Consider the following 23,672-nt stretch of genomic DNA (forward strand, 5'->3'; position numbering starts at 1 on the left):
TATATATATGTGTATATATATATATATGTGTATATATATATATATGTATATATATATAATATATATGTATATATATATATATATATATGTATATATATATTATATATATATATGTATATATATATATATATATATATGTATATATATATATATATATATATATATGTATATATATATATATATATATAGTATATATATATATATAATATATATATATATATATATATATATATATGTATATATATATATATATATGTATATATATATATATATATATATATATATATATGTATATATATATATATGTATATATATATGTATATATTATATATATATGTATATATATATATATATATGTATATATATATATATGTATATATATATATATATGTATATATATATATATTATGTATATATATATATATATGTATATATATATATGTATATATATATATAATATATATATGATATATATATAATATATATATATATAATATATATATATATATATATATATATATGAAAAATAAAATTTCCGTGTGCTATAACGTTTTCATCTTAAATTCTATGCAAATATGCACGATGTAGAAACTATGCGTAAACAGAATTAAGTATAATGAAACCAATTCTTTAATAAAACATAAAAAAATAATTAACACTTTTGTTCAAAGGAATATACAAATTACTTAACCTTCATATATTTGCATATCTATCACAGAGTATATTAAGTTCGGGTATATTAAAAAATTTGTTTTAATAATTTTTAAATAGAAACAATAAGGTTTTAACATCAATGTTGGAGCGAGAAAAAACTCAACTTTATCTAGATTACACTTACAGGAATCTTCAAACATATAAGAGGAAAAAAATGATATTTCTTCTACTAAAACACTAGTGATCACGGTTGCTGTCACGATTATAGGGAGATGCCACCATCCATTGAGCATCTACTGACTTGCATGTTAGAGAAATGAACAGCTGTGTAAACATGTCCACTGCTGCATGTGTAGATGTATGTTACAAACGACATGCATGCAATGAGAAAAAAGTATTTCGCTAAGAGAAGAAACTACATAAGATATTGGTTACCCTCTTTGATAAAATAAAAACGAAGGTTCAAACAAACAAATGTCCACTCCAGTCAGTAAATACACTCTAGTCAGTAAAATTTTATGTCCATAGATCAGCAGCTGATAAATCTCTAGTGGTGTGGTCTAATTGATATATATTATTCACAGAAAAACAGGCGGAGGGTGATTTTGGTTTCTGTATCTTTGAGAAGCCATAAACTAATGGATTTTTTTGTGTTCAGCTAGAAGAGATGTTTGTATTGACTGCAATCTGTTATTTCGTCAAAACAAAGTATCATTATAACTGAAAAAACATTGTCACTTATTTTAAGCTAAAGTCGTAATTCTGTTTGGAAGGAAAATCTTTTTCTTGCAGCAATGGAGACCACATGATTGACTCCATTGGCAATGTTGGAATCAAACACTGAATTCAAAGATGACTTACGAACACAAACGAGTTCTTCACGGTGTTTCTGTTGATGGAAAAACAATCTTGCACCAATTGCTGATAAAAATTAAAAGACGAATTTAGCAGGGGAGAACCCATACACAAGAGCTGAACTTGTTAAAAGCCGAGTTACACGAATGCCACAGACAGTGGATTGTTGAAAGACGTTTTAATTTAGAGGTTGATAAAAAAATCATTAACCCTAATTCGATGGCAGACTGTTGAATTCAGCGCTTGTTTAGCAGTTGATAAAGAAATTCTTTTTCTCAGAAGCGATTAACATAAGCAACGGTCGGTGCCGTCATCACCAAAATAGAACAGTTGAATTTTCAAAAAATTTCTATGACGTAATAGAAAGCAAGAAGGCCCATCCAAGACCCCCCCCCCCACACACACAAAAAGCTGTCAAGTGTTATACAACATGTGCAGTGACATAAATTCCGTCTTTGTGGAATTGTGACAAGCTATTAAGTTTCAGTAAGGCGATGATTTATATATATATATATATATATATATATATATATATATATATATATATATATATATATATATATATAACATTATTTTTTGACACTCATAAGAAAAAATACAAGTAAAAACTAGTAAAATGAAATTGATTCATCCTAATTGTTACTTTATCTTCAAGAAGGATAAAAAAAAAAGAAGGGTTTAAATCAAATATAAACATTATTTTACACTCCATAAAACCAGCGAAATTTGATTTGAACATCACAATATGATAAAACCTTAAAAAATGACAAAATGTAACAATGGCAGCAAATTTTTCGTAAATATAAGAAAAACAGCAAGATTTAATATTAAAAATATATGGAAAAAAAATTAATACAAATACACATACCTGGTTAAAGTTTTGGTTCAATCAATAGTCAAGTGAAATATAATAGAAAAAGTCTTACTTTTGACTTGAAATATCATGAAAAAGATATATAGATGTGTATATCTAGAAATCATATCAACACCCAAAACATTTTTTTCTGTAAGATTGTCCGTTTATTCATAAGTTTTAAGAGGCAATGTTCCACTTTTTTTTCAGACTCTGAAAAATTCTATCATTAAAAAAAATATAAATTATTTCAGAAATGTTTTGAAATTTCATAGGCGAAAATTTTAAAATATAATTTTTTTTCTGTAAAACTCAAATAATTTTAATATATTTTCCAACTTTTTTTTTCTTTATTTTTTGGAAAATCGTATAAATTGGCAACGATTGTGAACTAAAATTATATTTTATCATATCATTTCAGTATATTTTGATATGTAAAAAATCTAAGATGTAAATCCTCCTATCCCTAAAAAGCTTCGGATAAGATCGCATTGGAGGGGCAAAATAATGTAGTCATTAAATAGTTTTCAGATAAAAAACAATGCTTTCAACTGATTTTTTGTTGTTGTTAATTCTAATAAGTTACAATGGTAGCCTTCAAATTATGCAGTCGGAATTTGCTGAATATTACTAGGCACCGCCAAAACTGGGGGGGGGGGCAGGTCAGTACTTTTTGACGGACCGTCTTTTTAAAAATCTACCAAAAATCAGGTAATTATCCGATTAATACGAAATTTTCAGCGATTATTAGGAGAAGAATGAACTTTATAACAGTGTACTTATTTTTCATAAACGATATTTATATATATATATTTTATTTTACTTACAACCTTGTTTTGAGGTGGTACAAATATGCTTAAAATAATCATCTGAAACTGAACACAACATATCGTGTTGTTGTAAGGGACAGAAATATAGATTTAAAAAAAAAAAATTGTTTGCATACCTTATTTTGACGTCTGAATATCAGAACTTCGATTGTGTTTAATTATCCCGCTTTTGAGTTTTGAAGTGTGAAATTCGGTGAATATGTTAAGTAAAATAATTAATTTAAGTTAAGCAAAACAAAAAAAAAATTTTTTTAATATTTATACGAAAAAAGCCATTTTAAAATTTTTGATAAATAAATTAACAATTTTTTTTTTTAGCGAGCCGAATAATGCATGACGATTATTAAACAGGGCATGCTTTGAATAATCGATACAAAAAAAAAATTCGATAAATGTTGTACCCTTTGTGTTAAAAATAGCATCATTTTTTTCGATCCCGTTTGAAAACGTTTGCCGCCTTTCTACTACGGTGGACCAAACGCGCTGAAATAATTTTTTTTTATTCTGCTTTAAATTACCCACCCCCCATTTTGGGGAGCCTGGCCTCCACACACATACACATTAAAAACCAAACTCATACAAATGGTCACCCATCTGGTACTGGCCAGCCTCAGCTTAATAATACATTGAAATTTTCGTCACTGAAAAATAAGTTTTTTTGGCCTGTTTGGTCTTCCATAGTTTTCTTCTTATAAACCGCAAACGTAAACAGAGTCGATCTCGACTCTGCATCGACGCGAAATATCTGGTTACCTATATGAATAAGTGGAATTATTTTAAATTCAGGTACTTATATTATAATATTTTTGCATATTCTCTTAGAAAATCATCCTAAATCTTAGTTAGACAATAAATAAATAAATTAATTATTTCAAAAACCTTTTTTTTTTAAATATTTATGTACGTTTTTTGTGCAAGACAAAAAATGTCAATTGTTAACTTTTTGGGAAAATTTAACATTTAAAATTTAATTAAAAATAGTAGAAAAAGTTTTACATTATTCTGTTTTCTATATGATAAAATTCAGGGTTTTATCTTTCTGGAAAAAAAAAAGTTACTCAGAAATAATGGATTTTAATAAATGTAATTTAGTTTTAAAAAACAACAACAACTTGATTTTGCGGCCATTTTTGGCGGTGCCTAAATATTACTGAATTATTTAAAAAAAACAAAAAAAACAACAACTTTAATCGTGGTAGCAAGTAAAAAAATTGCCATCTTGTTTAAATCGAAACGGAAAATAAACTCCCTTTTGAACTCTCCTGTATCTTATAATTTCATCAAATTCTATTTTTTATTTTTTTAAATAATTTTCGATTGTCATAATTCTTTGATATAATCATCTTACAAATACAAGGAATGCATGGATACCATTGCTTGCATGTTAAATTCAGTATTACGATTTCCAAAATATCGTCCCAATAGTGTAGAAGCGCCCGTTTTTAATGTTGAAACCAATTATAGGGGTTAAGGCTTACGTATTAGCGATAAAATTCTTCTTGATTATCCAAAAGATTACAGCACAAAACCGATGAACCAGTGTAAAAAGTATTTGGAGGTGGAAGGGTTAATCTCATATTTTTATGCCCTGACATGACCTTTAACTCTCTGGAACATTGGCTGCTATAAAAAAATTAATCTTTCTCGGTCCTTTTAACCTTTTTTTTTCTTTCCTACTTAGCCTATTCTTCAACCCTAATGACTACTTAAGTTCTCCTCCTACAGCCCTTGATAAGACACAAAACGACATTCAGTGGTGCAGCTGGCCAGTCACATCTATTGTCTAATATTGAGACTATTTAGAAAATAAAAACTAATTGACAAGTTATTAATATGTAAAACCATGCAGGTTTTACATATTAATAACTTGTCAATTAGTTTTATACCATGGATTATTATACCATGGATAAATAGTTTACAATATAAAGAATATTTTGAAGCATAAAAGCTTTTATCGACATTGTTATGAGATCGTCTCCATGTTGACCCATATGTAATCATGTACATCATTAACAAATCGATAGTTCAACTCCAAATCGATACCTTATTTTCTAGTCAGTAGAATGCCTGTACATTGCCACCATCTGAGAACAGTTACTTTACTGTGGCCTGTTTCAGTTAACACTCTTAGACCATCTTTTGTTGATCCAAAGTATTATATACAAAACTTGAAGATTGGCAACTTCTACCACTTTCATTATATTTTACCCAACTAATTAATAATTAACAAAAGAAAAAAAAAAGTAATATCACTTATGATTTTCTGAAGTCCAGCTTATTTCGAGAGGGTCGACCTCGTGACCTCTTCATGACCCATGAGTAGAACAAATCTTGAACAAATATTTGAATTAATGCTTATACTACTTAACATGCATAATTTAACAAAATGAATGTGTTCGACATTAAATAACCAGAAAACGATTGATATGCCATAAAACAAAACACTCAAAACTAAAGCTAGTATTTTTAACTCCAATTTATTTTTTCTATTTTTTTAGTTCTGCACCTCAAGTAGCAGCTTTTATGACGATAAAGGTGAGTATCAGCGTTTTTCTTTCTCACTATTCATTTATAGAAAATAATGGCAACATAATTTTATTTCCTGCTAGCAAGCAGCCCGGCGTTACCTGGTCGTAAAATACACATAAATATTATACTGTAATTAATGCAAATTTCTTAATTATAAACAGAAATACCGTAGGTATTGAATGTAACATTAAACTCCTTTTAACAAAAATTTTTAAAAAGTAAAAAAAAAATGAAACTGAGACATGCGCATGCGAGTATTGTTTTTTCTAAACAGTTCACTTCTTGTAAGTAAAAAAAAAAAAAAAAATACTCTAGCTGAGATCAAAACCTAAAGATAGTGAGGCATGCACAATAACCATTAGACCAGCTTGCCACGTTATTTATAAGTTACCAAACCTACTTATTCTTAACATAAGCATGCTGTCATGTTTACAACCTCACATGCGGATTCTTGAACTAGTTAACAAACAGATAATAATCCAATAACGTCCAAGTACTAAATTTTTATCCCTTAGCTGCCCTTTTTCCAGATGAAAACCGATTAAAACGTTTACCACATGTCTGAATACCCTATATACCAAATTTCAAGTTTGTAGATCAAAAATTCGTTTATATAGATGTTAAGTGTCCTCCACACACATTCTCACTTATATATAGAGGGTGGAAGTGAGGAAGCATGCCTTTGGAAGTCTTTTTACCCGAATACGATGTTCAGCATGTTAAAAATATACCTTTTGTAAAATCTAATGGAAAACCATCTGAAGAAGTGGGTGGGGACAGGATATTTTATGGACACATAAATCGTAAAATTGCTTTCCTACTAACTGTAATGGGAAAAAAATCCAGAAAATAAACGAAGGTTATAAAAAAAGAAAACGTGAGTCTTTGAATTTTCAGCAAAATTTTGCACTTATATATATATATAGCAAATAGTTAATAAAACATGTTAAAAAACACTTTGAAAAAAACATTTAATCTGAAAAGGAAACACTAAATAAGTGGATAGTCCTTAATCAGTGGAGTTTCGAAGAAATACCTTCCTTCTAATCAGAGGGTAGGAATTAGCAAAATGCGGGATCGGATTTTGCATACAAAAATATTTGATGAAACTGAAAGTAAGTTAAAGATCTTACTTGATAACAAAAAGTGAAGCAGAGGGAATATGGTGAAGAAAAAGGTGATTTCACGTGAATGGATAGTCTGGTGAAAGGTAAATTATCCAATGACGGTAAAATCCAAAACTTTATTTATTTTATATATATATATATATATAAGCAAGCCACCCGCCGTTGCACACTCGTAAGATACGCTTACATATTATAGTTTAATTTATGCAGATTACGTATTTATTATTATAGATAATTCTCTATTGATTATTATATTGAACCTAATATATAGTAGTGAAATAAAAACTAAAACATATATATGACTTGGGTGCTATCAGCTAGAATCGAAACCAAACCTACAACTCTCCACCTTCTGAGCCACGCTTATATATATATATATATATATATATATATATATATAAGTGAACGTGTCTGTCTGTGTACATTTCCCTACGCAATAACTCTGTCAATTTTTAGTCTATAGACTCGAAATTTGAAATACTGGTTACTGAGATTTGGGAAAATCGATGTGATGGGTGTCAGCCAGAAATTTGGCTGCTAAGGGGTCAAATTTCAACGATTTGACCTTTAAGAACTCTACCAAACTCCTCCAACAATTTTGGGTCTAGACACTTGAAATTTTAGATATAGGTTCCTTGAACCTGGATCTAACTTAATAAAGTGATTTGAACCCGAAACTATAAATTTTAAGGGGTCATAATAGGGGTCAAAGTTTTAAAAAATTAACCATTTTTTTTGTTTTTTTGCTTTTTTTGCACAGCATACACCTCCAAACACCCGAGCAACGCCGGGCACCCCTGCTAGTATATATATATATATATATATATATATATATATATATATATATATATATACTGCGTATCAAATTATTAACAAGTTTACATTTTTAAATACTTAAGGAACAACGGAATAAAAATCCATGAAACTTTGAGAAATTGATTACAATACTATTCAGCTACTTCAGTCAAAAAATAAAAGTATTTAAAGCAGTATTGACGAAACTATGGCAGAAGGCAGGAATATCTGTTGATTTCAGTGTGCCAAGTTATTAACGAGGTTGAGAAAATAAATACAATATACCCATAACTTGATCATTGAAATAATTTTCAAACATTAAATGAACTAGGAAAAATGCTTAGAACACAATAACTACATAGCAATTTCTACGTTGACATAATTAGTAGGGAATATGCGATCCTTTTTTATGAAGTACTTGTAAAAGACGTTAGTCCACAGAATTAGTCAAATTTGTGATTTCGTCAACAGTTATTCTTCGGGATACCTCACAACTCATCTTTGCTCTTAAATTGGCGTCCACCTGCATAGAGGAGTCGCTTCATGATACTCCAAAGATTTTCAATTGGGTTCAAATCTGGTGAATTCACAGGCCACTCCATCTTCCGTAGTCCAGAGAACCCCAGTTGTTGCAAATACTCTATGCTTTTGCTTACTGCTTGCGAGGGAGCATTATCCTGCTTAAAAATAATGGTTCTTCTGAACGTCAACCTTTGCTTCTTCAGTCATGGTTCAAAGTGCACCTTCAGAAAAGCTATATAGTATTTGACGTTATTTTTATGCCTTCTGGGACTCTCCATGGGCCATCTAAAGTACCTCCGATAAGCCCAGCTCAAATCATTATCTCACCACCACCACCATTGTTGGCGCCTTAAACGCTAATGAAGATGTTGTCCATCTAGGACCCATCTCTTGTCCTAACCATTTGGGCCATCAAGAGTAACACACACTTCATCCGTGAACAAAACTTTGGAAAAATCCGTTTTCATGTTGTCCTCTGCCATTTTTAATCGGTTTTGTATGTGATGTTGCTTTAATGGAGGCTTTGTTACAGGCTTAGCAGACTTTGCCACTTCTTTCAGAAGGCGACATCGAGTACTTTTTGAGACATTCTTCAATCCGGCTTGGTCAAAGACTTCTTGACTTGTCTGCACATGTTTTTAACAACTTTACGTTTAATTTGGAGTAGAGAAAGGCATGAAACAACTCTAGATTTACCTTTATAAGCTCTCTTACCTAACTTTGTAGGGTTCTTGACAAAGTTCTTCACAGTTTGCTGGTACCTTCCTATCATTTCGATATTTCGACCATAGTTTTACCCTTTGCTAGCTGTTCCGTAATAGTACTCTTTTCAGAACTACTCAAACTGTCTTTACGACCCATTTTATTGATGAAACAAACTGCCTTGTCAATAATTTGACACACCTCAAATACCGTTGATGCAGCAATTACGATGGCAAGTTGTTTACATTGCGAAGAACAGTACGGAAATTTCACAGTACGCGCAGCTCAGCATTGCCAACGTTTCCAAATCTTTTGATACGAAACTACTGGTAAGTTTCTGAAACTGGTAAAAAATGTTATCTGGTTAATAATTTGGCACGCTATGTATATGTGTGTGTGTGTGTGTGTGTGTGTGTGTGTGATTATTATAAGACTAGATTGGAGTTAAGACAGGATAAGTTTTTTGTCGGCTAGAAACAATATGGTTTATTTAGGTCATTGTCAACTGAAAAATGTCCTATGATTATAGGAACAATACGAAGAATTAAGAAAGCAGAAAATAAGGTGAGTATTGTGTTGGTGGATTTAATTAAATCTATTTAGATATTAGAATGCAAGCAGTGATAATAATTAAAATCTTCGGAACTTATTAAGTTTAAAATAGTCGGACGTCACAGGAGATGGCCGGACAAAAAGTCCGCCCGAGGTACAAAGACCGGTAAAACTCTCTCTCTCTCTCACTCTCTGTATATATATGCACATATATATACACATATATATATATACACTAATATATATTACACACACAAACACACATACACACACACATGTATATATACATATATAAATCTATATATCTATAAAAGTGAACGTGTCTGTGTGTCTGTGTACATTTTCCTTCGTAATAACTCTGTCAATTTTCAGTCTATGGACACGAAATTTGATATACAGGGTATTGAGATTTGGGAAAATCTTTGTGATCGATTTTCGGCCAGAGATTTGGCGATTAAGGGGGTCAAAGTTCAACGATTTGACCTGTGAGAACTCTACCAAACTCCTCCGATAATTTTGGGTCTAAACACTTGAAATTATAGATATGGGTTCCTTGGACATGGATCTAACTTAATAACTTGATGTGACCCCAAAACAATAAATTTTAAGGGGTCATAATAGGGGTAAAGTTTAAAAAATTGACCGTTTTTTTTTTGTTTTTGTTTTTTTTTGCTCAGCATTCACCTCCAAACACCCAGACAACGCCGGGCACCCATGCTAGTATATATATATATTCCTAAAGATTTTTTTTTTTTTTTTTTTTTTTTTGTGTATCGATATTCATAATAAAGCTTCTTTTTTTTTCTATTTAAAAAGAAAATACAACTTTGCTATATATGGGCCGTGGAATTACATTCCCTAGCAAAAGATCTAGCTAATTTGCATATTTTTTAGACATTCATTTTAATTAGTTTTTTCGGTTTTAAGGAATGATCATCTTTAGTTGACTATTACATGTAATTATATTAATGCAATATTCTACGTGATTTATACTTGCATAATATTTGCGTAAAAGTAGTAAACATAACTCTTTCCATATTTATGTATGCGTATATATTTTTGTTTAAAAAATTTGCCAACCAAACTCCTAAAGTTTTTGGTTTCGACATGAAACTTAATATATAGGGTATTCGAACCTATGCGAAACTTTATATTTGTGTTTCAGCCTGGGAAAATCTTTACAAAAGTTTGAAAATTAAAGAAATGGAATTTGCCAAGTGAAAGTCGAACGTCGACATTACAAATATGTATGCATAACGTAATAGCTATTGGTTCATGTTTTAATTTTTAGCCTTGCAGCAAACATGTCTTCATAGCTTAGTCATTATGGTAGGGGAAAAAAATAAATCGTAAGCTAAACATTTGGGTTTCGATTTTCGGTGGTGGCGCACGAGTCATTTTTTTTCTTTTCTTTTTTTTTTTTTTTAAAATCATTACTATATATTGGTTCCAATATAATATAATACAAAATCTGCATTAATCAAAATATCATATTTAAGTGTATCTAACGACCGGGAAATGCCAGGCACCCTGCTCGTGTGTGTATAAAATATAAATTCATTTTGTCATCCAGTTTTTTAAAAGATGGAATCGCCTGATCGTTGGTCAACAATTTTATTATGGCAAGACGTCGGGCGACACCAGATGGCCTTGCTTGTCAAATAGAGGAAGAGAGGGCAGAAGAGGAGGTGTTGATGTCTGATTGGAACACACCAGAAATGTCTATGGGATTTTGTCAGAAAGAGAAAAAACAAATAATTGTTTTTATCTCATTGTCGTTATATATCTGTTATCAACGAAAAAGTTGTTTTTAAACCCTCTGTTGAGCGATATGAAGATACCCAGATATCTTAGCTGACAGCTGGGGGTCAAGGGTAGGAGTCGCTGCCAGGTATTGTTCGACTCTGAATGACTAATCACTCCTAATTTGATAATAAGTAAAAACCTCAGTACAAATTAATAGGATAAAAGGGAGAGAGAGCTCTCTCTCTTTCCCTTTTATCCTATTAATTTGTACTGAGTGGACAAGACGAAGGGTAAGCTCTAAGAGGAAGAAAGGAAGGGTGTTTGTAACCACTCTCTGAAGGAGAGGTGGGGAAAAAGGGGTTGGATTTAGTAAAAGGAATTCTAAAAAGAGAAGAGTGGTAGCCAGCAAACTGAATGGCTGGATTTGTCCAGCGCTCCCAATTTGGGAGCCCTCAGGGCCTGATGTTATGTTAACTAGCCTGTGTTAATGGGAAATCTGTGACTTTACTGGTCTGGTCTTGCATCGTTTCACTGTTATAGTCAGTCACCTCAAATTAGACAGTAGCTGTTATGAAGTAATGAAAACAATAAATAGTTTGTAACTGTTATAAACCGGAGTTCTGTTTGTTTGTGGTGAGGACTCTTCATTTTGCAGCAAGCCACAAGGACCAGCAGAGTGATTGATGTACCCAGAGACTACCTACACAGGGTAGGAGATGATTCGATTGAGAGGCAAAGCGCCCCTCCATGAAAACAGTGGATAAGGACAATCAACAGGCTAACTTGTAATGAGACAAGGTACGATCGAAGAACACCTGCCACATCGGGTGGAATCCGACGAGGTAAAGGACGCCCAGTGTGATTGGTGCAGGTACGGTCATCGTTATATTATAATTAATCTTGCTAGATAGAGCAATTGAAAATATATGAAAAACTAGCAGGACCTATTCACTGGCGTGGCCTGGTGGTAACATGCCCCCCCTCTCCGCCCAGCATAAAAATTTAAAATACTGCTGTTTTTGTTGGCCAAACCTCTACCTCATGTTAAAAATGGTTTTTGGAATACACACCCCATTTTCTTGGGGGTGGGGTTTTCGCAAAATTTACTGGAAGGTTCAGGGCATAGTTCAGGGCAAGGTATTTTTGTTGGCAAGACTGGAGTTAGGGTGGCAAAAGACTATTGAGCCCGGTGTCCCTTAAAGTGAACTAAATTCCTGTAGTCACCTGTACGTTACCAAGTATAAATGTAAACGCTATTTAAGAAAGTGACCGTTTTAAGTAAGCTGCAAAAGTAAACATTATAAACAGAACGGTTTATTTAAATAACAGACCATTGTGAAATAGGAAGAAATAATATATTTTTGTTTTACACTATTTGCATTTCCCCAAAAACTAATGGAAAAAAGTAATCCAAGGCTTTTATGTGTGTGTGTGTGGGGGGGTGTGTGAAAAAATACAAAAATTATCCGGAGAAGTCAGGACTGAACGTGCAGCGAAAGTTGTAGGAGTTGCGAAAAAGAGAAACACTTTAATCTACACGAGTAACGTACATTACGGTCCTCGAAATGACTTCTTCAAACAATCACTGAAAATGACTCGTTCGCTGGACAACGATAAGTCGCATAATGTAAACAGAAGTTTATCTATTGTAGAATTAAACCAACAGCTTAGTTTTGTTGGACAATGTTTATAACATTTAATGATAAGACAGAGCACTTGCAATACTTTTTTCGAAAATGATATCTATGTTCAAAGTAAACATACGTTATTTTTAATAATCAATTTGTTAAATATTAAATGTACTAAGGTCAGAGTAAAAAACGGGTCTGTACTATCAAAATAGCCTAATCAGTTGTTTTATTTTTTTTAATAAGGTAATAGGTACATCCAACGCGTGACACAGTGTTACCCCCTTCTCTGCATGTAATACAATGTAGCTGTAATTTAACATGTAAATTTTTTATGACGTGCCCCAACATCATTTGACCACTAGTAAAAAAAAAAAATGATGGTCTACTTTTTTTTGCCTAATACGTTTAAATGGCATTTAAGAATAATATGAAAACAAATATTTTAGAGTGGGGTAGCATTGTATCATTTCATTATTATATAACAAGGCATTGTATCATTTCATTATTATATAACAAGGCATTGTATCATTTCATTATTATATAACAAGGCATTGTATCATTTCATTATTATATAACAAGGCATTGTATCATTTCGTTATTATATAACAAGGCATTGTATCATTTCGTTATTATATAAGAAGGCATTGTATCATTTCATTATTATATAAGAAGGCATTGTATCATTTCATTATTATATAAGAAGGCATTGTATCATTTCATTATTATATAAGACGGCATTGTATCATTTCATTATTATATAAGAAGGCATTGTATCATTTCGTTATTATATAACAAGGCATTGTATCATTTCGTTATTATATAAGAAGGCATTGTATCATTTCATTATTATATAAGAAGGCATTGTATCATTTCATTATTATATAAGAAGGCATTGTATCATTTCATTATTATATAAGACGGCATTGTATCATTTCATTATTATATAAGAAGGCATTGTATCATTTCATTATTATATAAGAAGGCATTGTATCATTTCATTATTATATAACAAGGCATTGTATCATTTCATTATTATATAACAAGGCATTGTATCATTTCATTATTATATAACAAGGCATTGTATCATTTCGTTATTATATAACAAGGCATTGTATCATTTCGTTATTATATAAGAAGGCATTGTATCATTTCATTATTATATAAGAAGGAATTGTATCATTTCATTATTATATAAGAAGGCATTGTATCATTTCATTATTATATAAGACAGCATTGTATCATTTCATTATTATATAAGAAGGCATTGTATCATTTCGTTATTATATAACAAGGCATTGTATCATTTCGTTATTATATAAGAAGGCATTGTATCATTTCATTATTATATAAGAAGGCATTGTATCATTTCATTATTATATAAGAAGGCATTGTATCATTTCATTATTATATAAGACGGCATTGTATCATTTCATTATTATATAAGAAGGCATTGTATCATTTCATTATTATATAAGAAGGCATTGTATCATTTCATTATTATATAACAAGGCATTGTATCATTTCATTATTATATAACAAGGCATTGTATCATTTCATTATTATATAAGAAGGCATTGTATCATTTCATTATTATATAAGAAGGCATTGTATCATTTCATTATTATATAAGAAGGCATTGTATCATTTCATTATTATATAAGAAGGCATTGTATCATTTCATTATTATATAAGAAGGCATTGTATCATTTCATTATTATATAAGAAGGCATTGTATCATTTCATTATTATATAAGAAGGCATTGTATCATTTCATTATTATATAAGAAGGCATTGTATCATTTCATCTATCTTCTATATAAATAAAATGAACTCATTTTTTCCCGTCTGATTTTGACATTAATAGGATTAAAAATCAAGATATTTCATGCAAATATAATATGCACAAACGGCAGAACAATATCTGAGGTGTGTTATAGGCTTATTATTTCTCAAATTCCTCGATAATCTTAGATTTCTATACTTTTTCTGCTGAGAAGTCACGGCCAAAATCGGTTAAGATCAATGGAAGTGGTAAAATATTTTCTCTCTAATAAATTCCTCCTCCCCCTGCCACCACTTAACACCGTTTGGGGATCGTTCACAAGGAACAGTTGAGAAGAGAACACCGGTTTGGCTTCGTAGTTCTTTCATGTGAACTTATTTAAAATCACTAAACTAAGCTGCAGTGCTCTGTGGCATAGTGGTTAGCGTGCTGGACAATTCACATTATATTTTCACGTTCGCGCCGACCTACTGTAGTCGTTTTTTTTTTTTTTTTCCTAAACAACTGGAATGGACTTTTCTCGGTGGCCGAACTGTTAACGTTGCAGATGTTTTTGTTTTTTTTCACACTTTATTTTCCTACTTTTACTCATGACTCCGGGTTTGATCCTTCCTACTTACCTACCATAACATTTTTTTTAAACTCCCCCCCCCCCGGTCCCGGAAACAAACACTCGGGCAACGCCGGGTACCCCCGCTAGTTATTATATAAGAAGGCATTGTATCATTTCATTATTATATAAGAAGGCATTGTATCATTTCATTATTATATAAGAAGGCATTGTATCATTTCATTATTATATAAGAAGGCATTGTATCATTTCATTATTATATAAGAAGGCATTGTATCATTTCATTATTATATAACAAGGCATTGTATCATTTCATTATTATATAACAAGGCATTGTATCATTTCATTATTATATAACAAGGCATTGCATCATTTCATTATCATATAACAAGGCATTGTATCATTTCATTATTATATAACTGGGTGTTGCAGTAAAATCTTACACTTGTTAAAATGTATAGAAATCGTAGGTGTTTAAAAGTGTGGTGAAGCTCTGGATGCAGGAGATTGCCATCAGGCGCCCCCTAACCCTTACATCTTTTCAGCAGGATGTTTCGACTGTACATAACGGTGACAGTCCAGGCATGACTGCTTAACAATGTTCTTTACAACTGGTCATTTAACTTGTGGCCACCCTTCTTGCCTGACTGCCACCCATTTGACTATTTCTCTTTGGACGTGATTGAGACCATTAAGCATGACCACGTCACATACTCTTTGAAGGCTGCCATCGAAGAGGCGTTTGCCACTATAGACAAGGGCATTGTTGCAAAAATGTCTAAATCATCCTGTATCCACCTCGAGATGATTGTTCCCATCGGAGGCAATTGCTTTAAAATGCATATAATTCTGTTACCAAATAAACTGTTGAGTCTCTACATATACAACTTCTGGGGTTTTTTTGTGATGCATTGCAAAACTCTCCATATAAGTCTGTTTGCTTATCTGTAGTCATTGAAATCCTGTTAACAGTTAAAACATTTAAATTTCTGTAAGAGTTAAATGTTTACAGAATTTTTCAGACCTCCTTGAAAATTTTCCTTCGATTACATCTGGGATAATTAGCGGCAGTCATTGGTTAAGTCCATAAAATGTCTTAAATATATTAAAATATAAAGAAACAAGATTTTTTTTATTTCATAAAACGAAAATAAAATAAAACAAAGAATAGCTCAGTGAAAAATGTATTGAAAAAAGCTTTAAGCATTTAAATAATTTTTATTAGTATTTTTAAGATTCGAAATATATAAAAACAGATACAAATTCGTTAAAATTATTTTACAGCTGTCTGTAAGAAATGCAATGTTCACAAGAACTTTAAAGGTTTTCAAATTTTTTGCCTTCAGTTCGATTCAGAACTTCAAAATCATATCTTAACAAATAAAACCATAACTCTTAAAAAAATCTACTTGCTAAACATAAAGACTTTTTCTTCAAAACACCACCACAGTTTTTTTTTTAAATTTATTTTTTTATTAATTGACATCATATTGGAAATATTAAATTTATTCTTTTTAAGAAAATTTCAAGACAAATATCATAATTATATTTGGAATTGTTTTTCCTTAGAAATCTTCTGATCTGTAAGATATCTCCACACAAGCAACATGAGGTGACTATTACTGCTACAAGATATGTATAAAACATTATGACAGTAAATTTATCTGTTCTGTATTTGTGTCTTTTCTTTTTCCAGACTGTAATGATACATTAATGCTCCATTGCAATCGGAACTTAGCCAACAATTGGCCCCAAAATCCGAAGGAATTTAATGTATCAAAACATATAAAGGTTTTTACACTTGAATGGAAATCTTGTGAGTAGAAATATTTTCTCTTTTAAAATATAATTTGCTGATTTTTTTTTTTTCAATATTTTAATTTTTTAACGTTTTGGACATGATAGTGTTCACAAGTTTTTGACTGTTATATACATTATGGTTGTCATAATTCCAATGACTGGCCCCATTTCATCTCCTCATCCTGAGATTGTAACAATACAACAAAAAGTTTATAGCAAAGCAAAGGTTGCTTAATCACCAATGACACTTCCTTTGATCTGGTGTTGTTTAAGTCTAGTGGCATGTAGTATTCTAAGATGGCAGGAAGCAATACTGGATTGCATTACATAAAAAAAAAAACATGCATTTACTTACTTCCTTTATTTTGTTCTTTAGTCCTTGCATTCCATGAGCAATGTTTTAGACAAAAAGGAGAATTGCTGTTTTCTGGATCAGAATCTATCTTACTTATTGTTGGCTTCTTTTAATTAATTAGGAGAATGCCATGAAATTCTTTCTAATGCCTGAAAAATGTTTTTGCGAGAAAAATGTTTTTTTTTTTTTTGTTTTTTTATCCACGTAATAAGTTTTGAATGTTAAATTTAAATTACTGCTTAAAATTTTAAATGAAAAGTTCCAAGATTATGTAGTAATAAGTATGTATAGAATTGTTGAATAAATGTTGACCAATATTTGAATATAAAATATACCTTTTGAAAACTCTTTCTTTAATTAATGAGCATTAATTAAGAAACATGACAGATTAATCTTAAGTTAAAATATCTCAACTTGGACATCAGTGACCGAGATCACATATTTAATACTACAGTCTGTGTCAAAATTAAACATCAAATCCAGATAATAACAAGTGGATCATCATGACCTGTGTAGTGAACACAAGGACAAGTTCAAATAGCCATCTTAGACCTTAGTAAGCGCTGACAAAAATGAGAACTACACCGTCTTTAGATGGTGAATTGCCACACGGTAAGTGATGCACAAACATCAGTCATACTAACATAACAGCTGACCTTAAAAAAGTAACAAAAACTGTTGACATCACTTATATTTCACATAACCTAAAAAAGATCTTCACCAGAAATCATGAATAGGCTGGAACTTATAATTGACGTTGAATGTGATGATGAGACAGTTAAAAATATTTTAGAGATGAGTATAAAAAATATAAAAAATGCATGAAAAGAGAAAAACAAGAAATTCGCCTTTTCACAATTCCAAGTAGAGCCCTTCAAATTTAGTTTAGTCAATCCATTTAATAGAATACCCCATTAAAAATTGGGTTTATATTCATTATGATTTTTATGTATTTACAAACGTTTGCCCAGTACTCTTTTCAGCCTGACACTTTTGAAACATTTTCCTCTGGCAGTTAAAGAACTTCTGCAATTACTAATCATCAGTGTCACCATGATATTGTCAAGATTTAATCTTCCTCTGAGGTCCTTAGATCTCTAAGTTGATCTAAGTTGACTTGCGTTATCCATTGTATCATTCTCATATCATTTCTCTCCATACAACGCATGCCCACCACCCTCACTGGCCAGGTTTCACTTTCAAACATCCTCACATTGTGCAGCACATGCCTAATAGTAATGCTCTGCTGGTTAGCTACGTCGGTTCTTCTTGGATTAACCACTAAGGAGGCTGTCCTATCGGCAGGTGCAAAGTACTAGGGCTGCTGTATTGCCATTTGGTGAATGGATTCTGGACCATGAAGTAGCTTCTGGTGGGGCCTCTTGATGCCATATTAGTGGGTAATTGTTACGGCTTTACCTTTTCATGTGCTACAAAAAAAAAATTCTTCATTTCTATTTCTCTCTTCCTTTCCCTCTCTGCCCTGCATCAGGCATGTCTGTCAACCTAGTCCGCAAATCCCAAAACACCATCATGAAAAGTCTCAATAAAAAACACGATTAAACCCATATCTCCAACTTCTAACGTAGACCCCCACTACCAGGTCTCCTTCTCTAACATCAGGGGTCTACGTTCTAACCTTCCAGAGGTTGAAACCCAATTACAGGAGACTAAACCAGACATATTATTTCTAAGTTAAACTGGCATTGGACAGACCATTTCCCTAGATGAGTTCGTAATTAAAGGATACTCTAATTTAACTTCCAAATCTCACCCTCCAAGATCGCCATGGGCATGGAATATGTGCTTATATAAAAGATGGCTTTCCATGTGGTAGGGACATCTCCAGAGAAGATCCTAACTTACCCTATATATGCTTTCGGGTTGCACTAGCTCAAACTACTGCATTTATATTTGCTCTCTATCGTCCCCACAACAGCGGAGTTACTATCTTTCAAAGCATATCTGAGAAAATTGACCACGCCCTATCTGCTTATCCTTTAGCTAATATTCATGTCTGTGGAGACTTCAAGGTTCACAATGTGGAATGGTTAACTCACTCAAACAAGACTGATGATGAGGGGAGGTTCTGTCATGATTTCTCCATTGCTTATGACCTCACTCAGATTGTTCACGAACCCACCTGTGTTCCCGATTCTGACAGCCAGTATGCAAGTCTCCTAGACCTCTTTCTCACAACTTGCCCAGAACTGTGTTCAGCTTCTGTTTTGTCTCCACTTGGATCTTCCGACTACTCAGTTGTATCAGTTAAGATAAAAAAAAAATGAAATGTAATAAGTCCCCAGATGTACCTATCCATCGTACAGTATATTGACACTCTATGGCTGACTGGGATAGCTTCCGCACATTTATATCAGATCTACCTCTGCATTCCATGTTTAAAAAGGATGTGTTCTCTATAGTATCAGACCTGACAGAATGGTTAATTGTAGGTATAGTTCGTTTCATACCCTCAAAAAAATTCCAGCAAAAACCTAACAGCCAGCCGTGGTTCTTTCCAGAATGTACTGCTGCCATTGCGCATAGAAATCACTTTTTCCATTGCTTCCAACGCAATAGATGTACTGAGACTAAAGCTGCTTTCAGAACTGCCAGCAACCACTGTAAAAAAAGTAATAAAGAATGCAAGAGAGTTGTATGCTCAGTCCGTGAAGTCCAAAGTAGCTGAGCAGCGGCTTGGTTCCCACCAGTTTTGGCAAATAGCAAACAGAATCCTGAACAAAAGCATGTGCTCTATCCCAACTCTCATAAATCTCGTCAGCATCAGACAAAGCCAAACTCTTTGCCAAGAACTTTGCAGCTAATTCTAACCTTTGCGACCAAGGCTGCCAACCCCCTGTATCAGAAAACATGCTATGTGATATACAAATATCTGTATGTGATGTTGCCAAGCTAATCAAGAACCTTGATTCCAGTAAAGCAACCGGCCCTGATGGTATTCCAATTATAGTACTCAAGACTTCAACCAGAACTTGCGCCTATCCTTACAAAACTGTTTAAACGTTGTCTTAAGGAGAATAGCTTCCCGTCACCCTGGAAAATCTCATCAGTATGCCCCGTATTTAAGAATTCAGGTGATCGGTCATCTCCCTTACAGTACAGGCCAATAAGTCTCCTGTGCGTCATGAGTAAGTTGCTGAAATCTGTGTTAAATAGAAAAGTAATCAACCATCTCAACAAAAAATAACCTTCTTAGTGACACACAATATGGTTTCTGTTCTGCTAGATCTACAGCAGATGTGTTTACAGTTATATCTCATAGGATTAGCGAATCTCTCGACGGAGGCTACCTTTCTGGGACGATTGCATCCTGGGCCCTACTCTCTTCCTGATCTATATTAATGATCTTCCAAATTACATCCTTACATCATTTGTAGACATCTATGCTGATGGCACTACTATCTATGGTAGCACATCTAAGACCGTAAACAACCAAGTTCTCTCTGATTCTCTCTCCTCTGATCTTGAGCAAGTGGTTCAGTGGGGAAAGAGGTGGCTTGTTACTTTTAATGCATCTAAAACCAAGCTTTTATCTTTACATCATCAACGCTCTGATCCCCATCTGGCATCAATTGAAATGAATGGCTTTCGTCTTGGGAGGCCTCATGTTTTGACAAGCTTCTTGGCTTGACATTTACTCCTGATCTGAAATAAAACACATACGTTAAATCCGTTGCCAAGGCTGCTGGAAAAATGGTGGGATCCTTCTATTGATCCAGTAGATATCTCACTGCTGATGCTATTCTCTATCTATATAAGAGCCAGATACGTCCAAAGATGGAGTACTGTTGCCACATCTGGGCAGGAGCTGCTAGAAAGGACTTACCCTGCCTTGATAGAGTTCAAAATAGACTTTGTAGCCTTGTGGGGGATGTCCTTTTCTCTTCCCTGCAACCTCTTTCTCACAGAAGAGATGTTGCGAGTTTGTCTCTGCTTTATCGTTATTTTCATGGCAGGTGCTCGACTGAGCTCCATTCTATGGTCCCCCCTCTCCAAACTTTCACAAGAAACACCCGTCTAGCAGAAAACACTATCACTAGTTTCTCCCACTCTTTATCTGTGCCTAAATCTAAGCGTAGATTCCATGAGCAAAGCTTCTTTCTTAGAACTGCATGACTATGGAATTGTCTTTTGTTTTTCTGCTTTCCAGCTGACTACAATATGGTTGTCTTCAAGTCTAACGTAAACAAGTTCTTGATGAGCCGTTCCATATAGGTTAACAAATTTACCAAATCTCCATTACTAATGGTTACTATATTGTCCAATTTCTACTGTACACTCTTTAACTCTTATCCTTGAGTGGCCTCTTGGCCTTGATAAGTGCTGATGCCTATGTAAAAAAAAACAAAAAAACTTGCTTCAACAACTCTTGCAATCCCATGAGCCATTGGATAACATTGATTTATCAAGATATTGTCATTGATGATGCAAAAGCTAGCAGTACTTTAAATTTTTTGTTAGTGCACAATTATGCTATCCTTGACTGATTACCTTCCTCCAAACATGTAACATTCTTTTTCATTTTGGACTGTATCTAAATTTTAGTGATGTCAGTTGTTGTAGCATTAAGCCATAGTCCAATTCATATACCTAATAAAAACAATAGCGCAGACATTGTATACAAGCTACTTGTGTTTTGAATGTCATTAGGGTTTGAGTTAAATCTCCCATCTCTCAACTTAAGAATCTTTGTTGTCTCTCACCACAATCCTTCTCAGTTGAGCTTTGACGCCATTTTCTCCAACTGTGTCCTTTTTATTTACTTTGTTTTCCCACCCCCTCCCTAAACTCCTTCTCTACTTCATTTTCCAGTTTCTCCTTTTCTTGGTTATCACTCTGTCTCTTATACCTACTTTTCTTACCAGAACTGAAAGACATGAGACTTATTTTCACTGTAAGTTAGATACATTGTATACTATCATGCTCACCATTTCAAATTTAAAAGGAAGCAATATCAATATTATTGATTGGCAAAAGATGGAACCAAGTTACGAAGCATAATCATTGCATATTGGCCATAATTATTTATGCCATAATCATGTTGAAACATTGGTTCTTGTTTGATCACCAAAGTTAAGCAATGTTGAGCCCGGTCAGTATTAGATAGGTAACCATTAGGAAATACCAAGCACTATATATGGGAAGATGGTGATACCTTCCTGTAAAAATCAAGTGTTATCTCCCCTGTGACTATAAACCACATGTCTGCTCCTCTACATGTGACTAGAAACTACTTTTTTAATTTCCCTATAAACTCTCTCCTTTGGAGGAAGTTTACTGAGTTTATTCATGGAGAATGCCGTACCAGATACCTACATGAAACAGTTATTGCTACTTTGATCGAGTGCATGTGATAACTAATATTCATCATCAGACGAATCGAAACCTAAGGACGGCTACGTAATGATAACCTTAACTGAATGATGCACTGAAAATAAACTGGAAATGGAGGAATATCAGCACGAGCATTTCGTAAGACCAAACAGTATGATGGCGGCCTAGTTAGGGTTTTATGAAATGATCATTTTTATTACAACTGCATATGAGGATTTTCTTTCTACATTTGCAATAAAATCGATTTTATTTAAAACTTTTCTACTCCACATTTACTGAAATAGTTTTGTCTTTCTCAGCTTCAAAAAATCTCCAATGTATTCGGATCCTGGTTTTAAGAAATGGCATTATAAATACATGCAAAATTCTGGATTTCATGCGTAGAAATAATACTTTTGAAGATGTAAGTTACACTATAATTTTATTACCTTGTGTGTGTGTGAAAATTCCTAATTACAGAATGGGTTCATAAGATTAAGGTAAAAATATCAATTCTTATACTTTTGTTTGTCCTTAAAGGAAAACCGTAAAATAACCGAGCATTTCTTTTGTCTTCATTTTCTTATTTCTTAGTATTGAATGATCTGATGGAACAAGACGGCAAATGGTGGCGCTGCAATCTGTTAAAATGTTATTGAATATGAAAAACAGAGAAAAATGTTATTGTAATGGATGTTTTTAATGGCAGATGAATGTATCAAAATAAAATATTTCGATAGCAGAAGAATATGTTAAAGAAAAAGTTGAAAATCAAATAATTGCAAGATATTTGTATAATAAAGATTGGAATTTAGTAAGGCCAGTTAAATATTTATGTATGAAGCGATTTTTGAAATTTTAGTTACATAAACAAAAGTTAAATATTTATGTATGAAGCGATTTTTGAAATTTTAGTTACATAAACAAAAGTTAAATATTTATGTATGAAGCGATTTTTGAAATTTTAGTTACATAAACAAAAGTTAAATATTTATGTATGAAACGATTTTTGAAATTTTAGTTACATAAACAA

The 23,672-nt window shown here is 32.5% G+C and overlaps 1 protein-coding gene across 1 annotated transcript in view; it reads left to right on the forward strand.

Moving 5' to 3' along the window:
- The window catches only part of LOC145260545 (uncharacterized), an 80,284-nt gene that overhangs the window by 26,730 nt on the left and 29,882 nt on the right, over window positions 1-23,672 (forward strand). Inside the window, exons 2-4 of the mRNA XM_080118768.1 lie at window positions 5,691-5,727; window positions 16,847-16,966; window positions 22,960-23,063. Of these exons, the coding sequence (XP_079974894.1) occupies window positions 5,691-5,727; window positions 16,847-16,966; window positions 22,960-23,063 (261 nt within the window). The remainder of the gene's footprint in view (window positions 1-5,690; window positions 5,728-16,846; window positions 16,967-22,959; window positions 23,064-23,672) is intronic.

This window comes from Euprymna scolopes, chromosome 36 (assembly GCF_053919585.1).
Source record: "Euprymna scolopes isolate OS-2025 chromosome 36, ASM5391958v1, whole genome shotgun sequence".
Lineage (NCBI taxonomy): Eukaryota > Metazoa > Mollusca > Cephalopoda > Sepiida > Sepiolidae > Euprymna > Euprymna scolopes.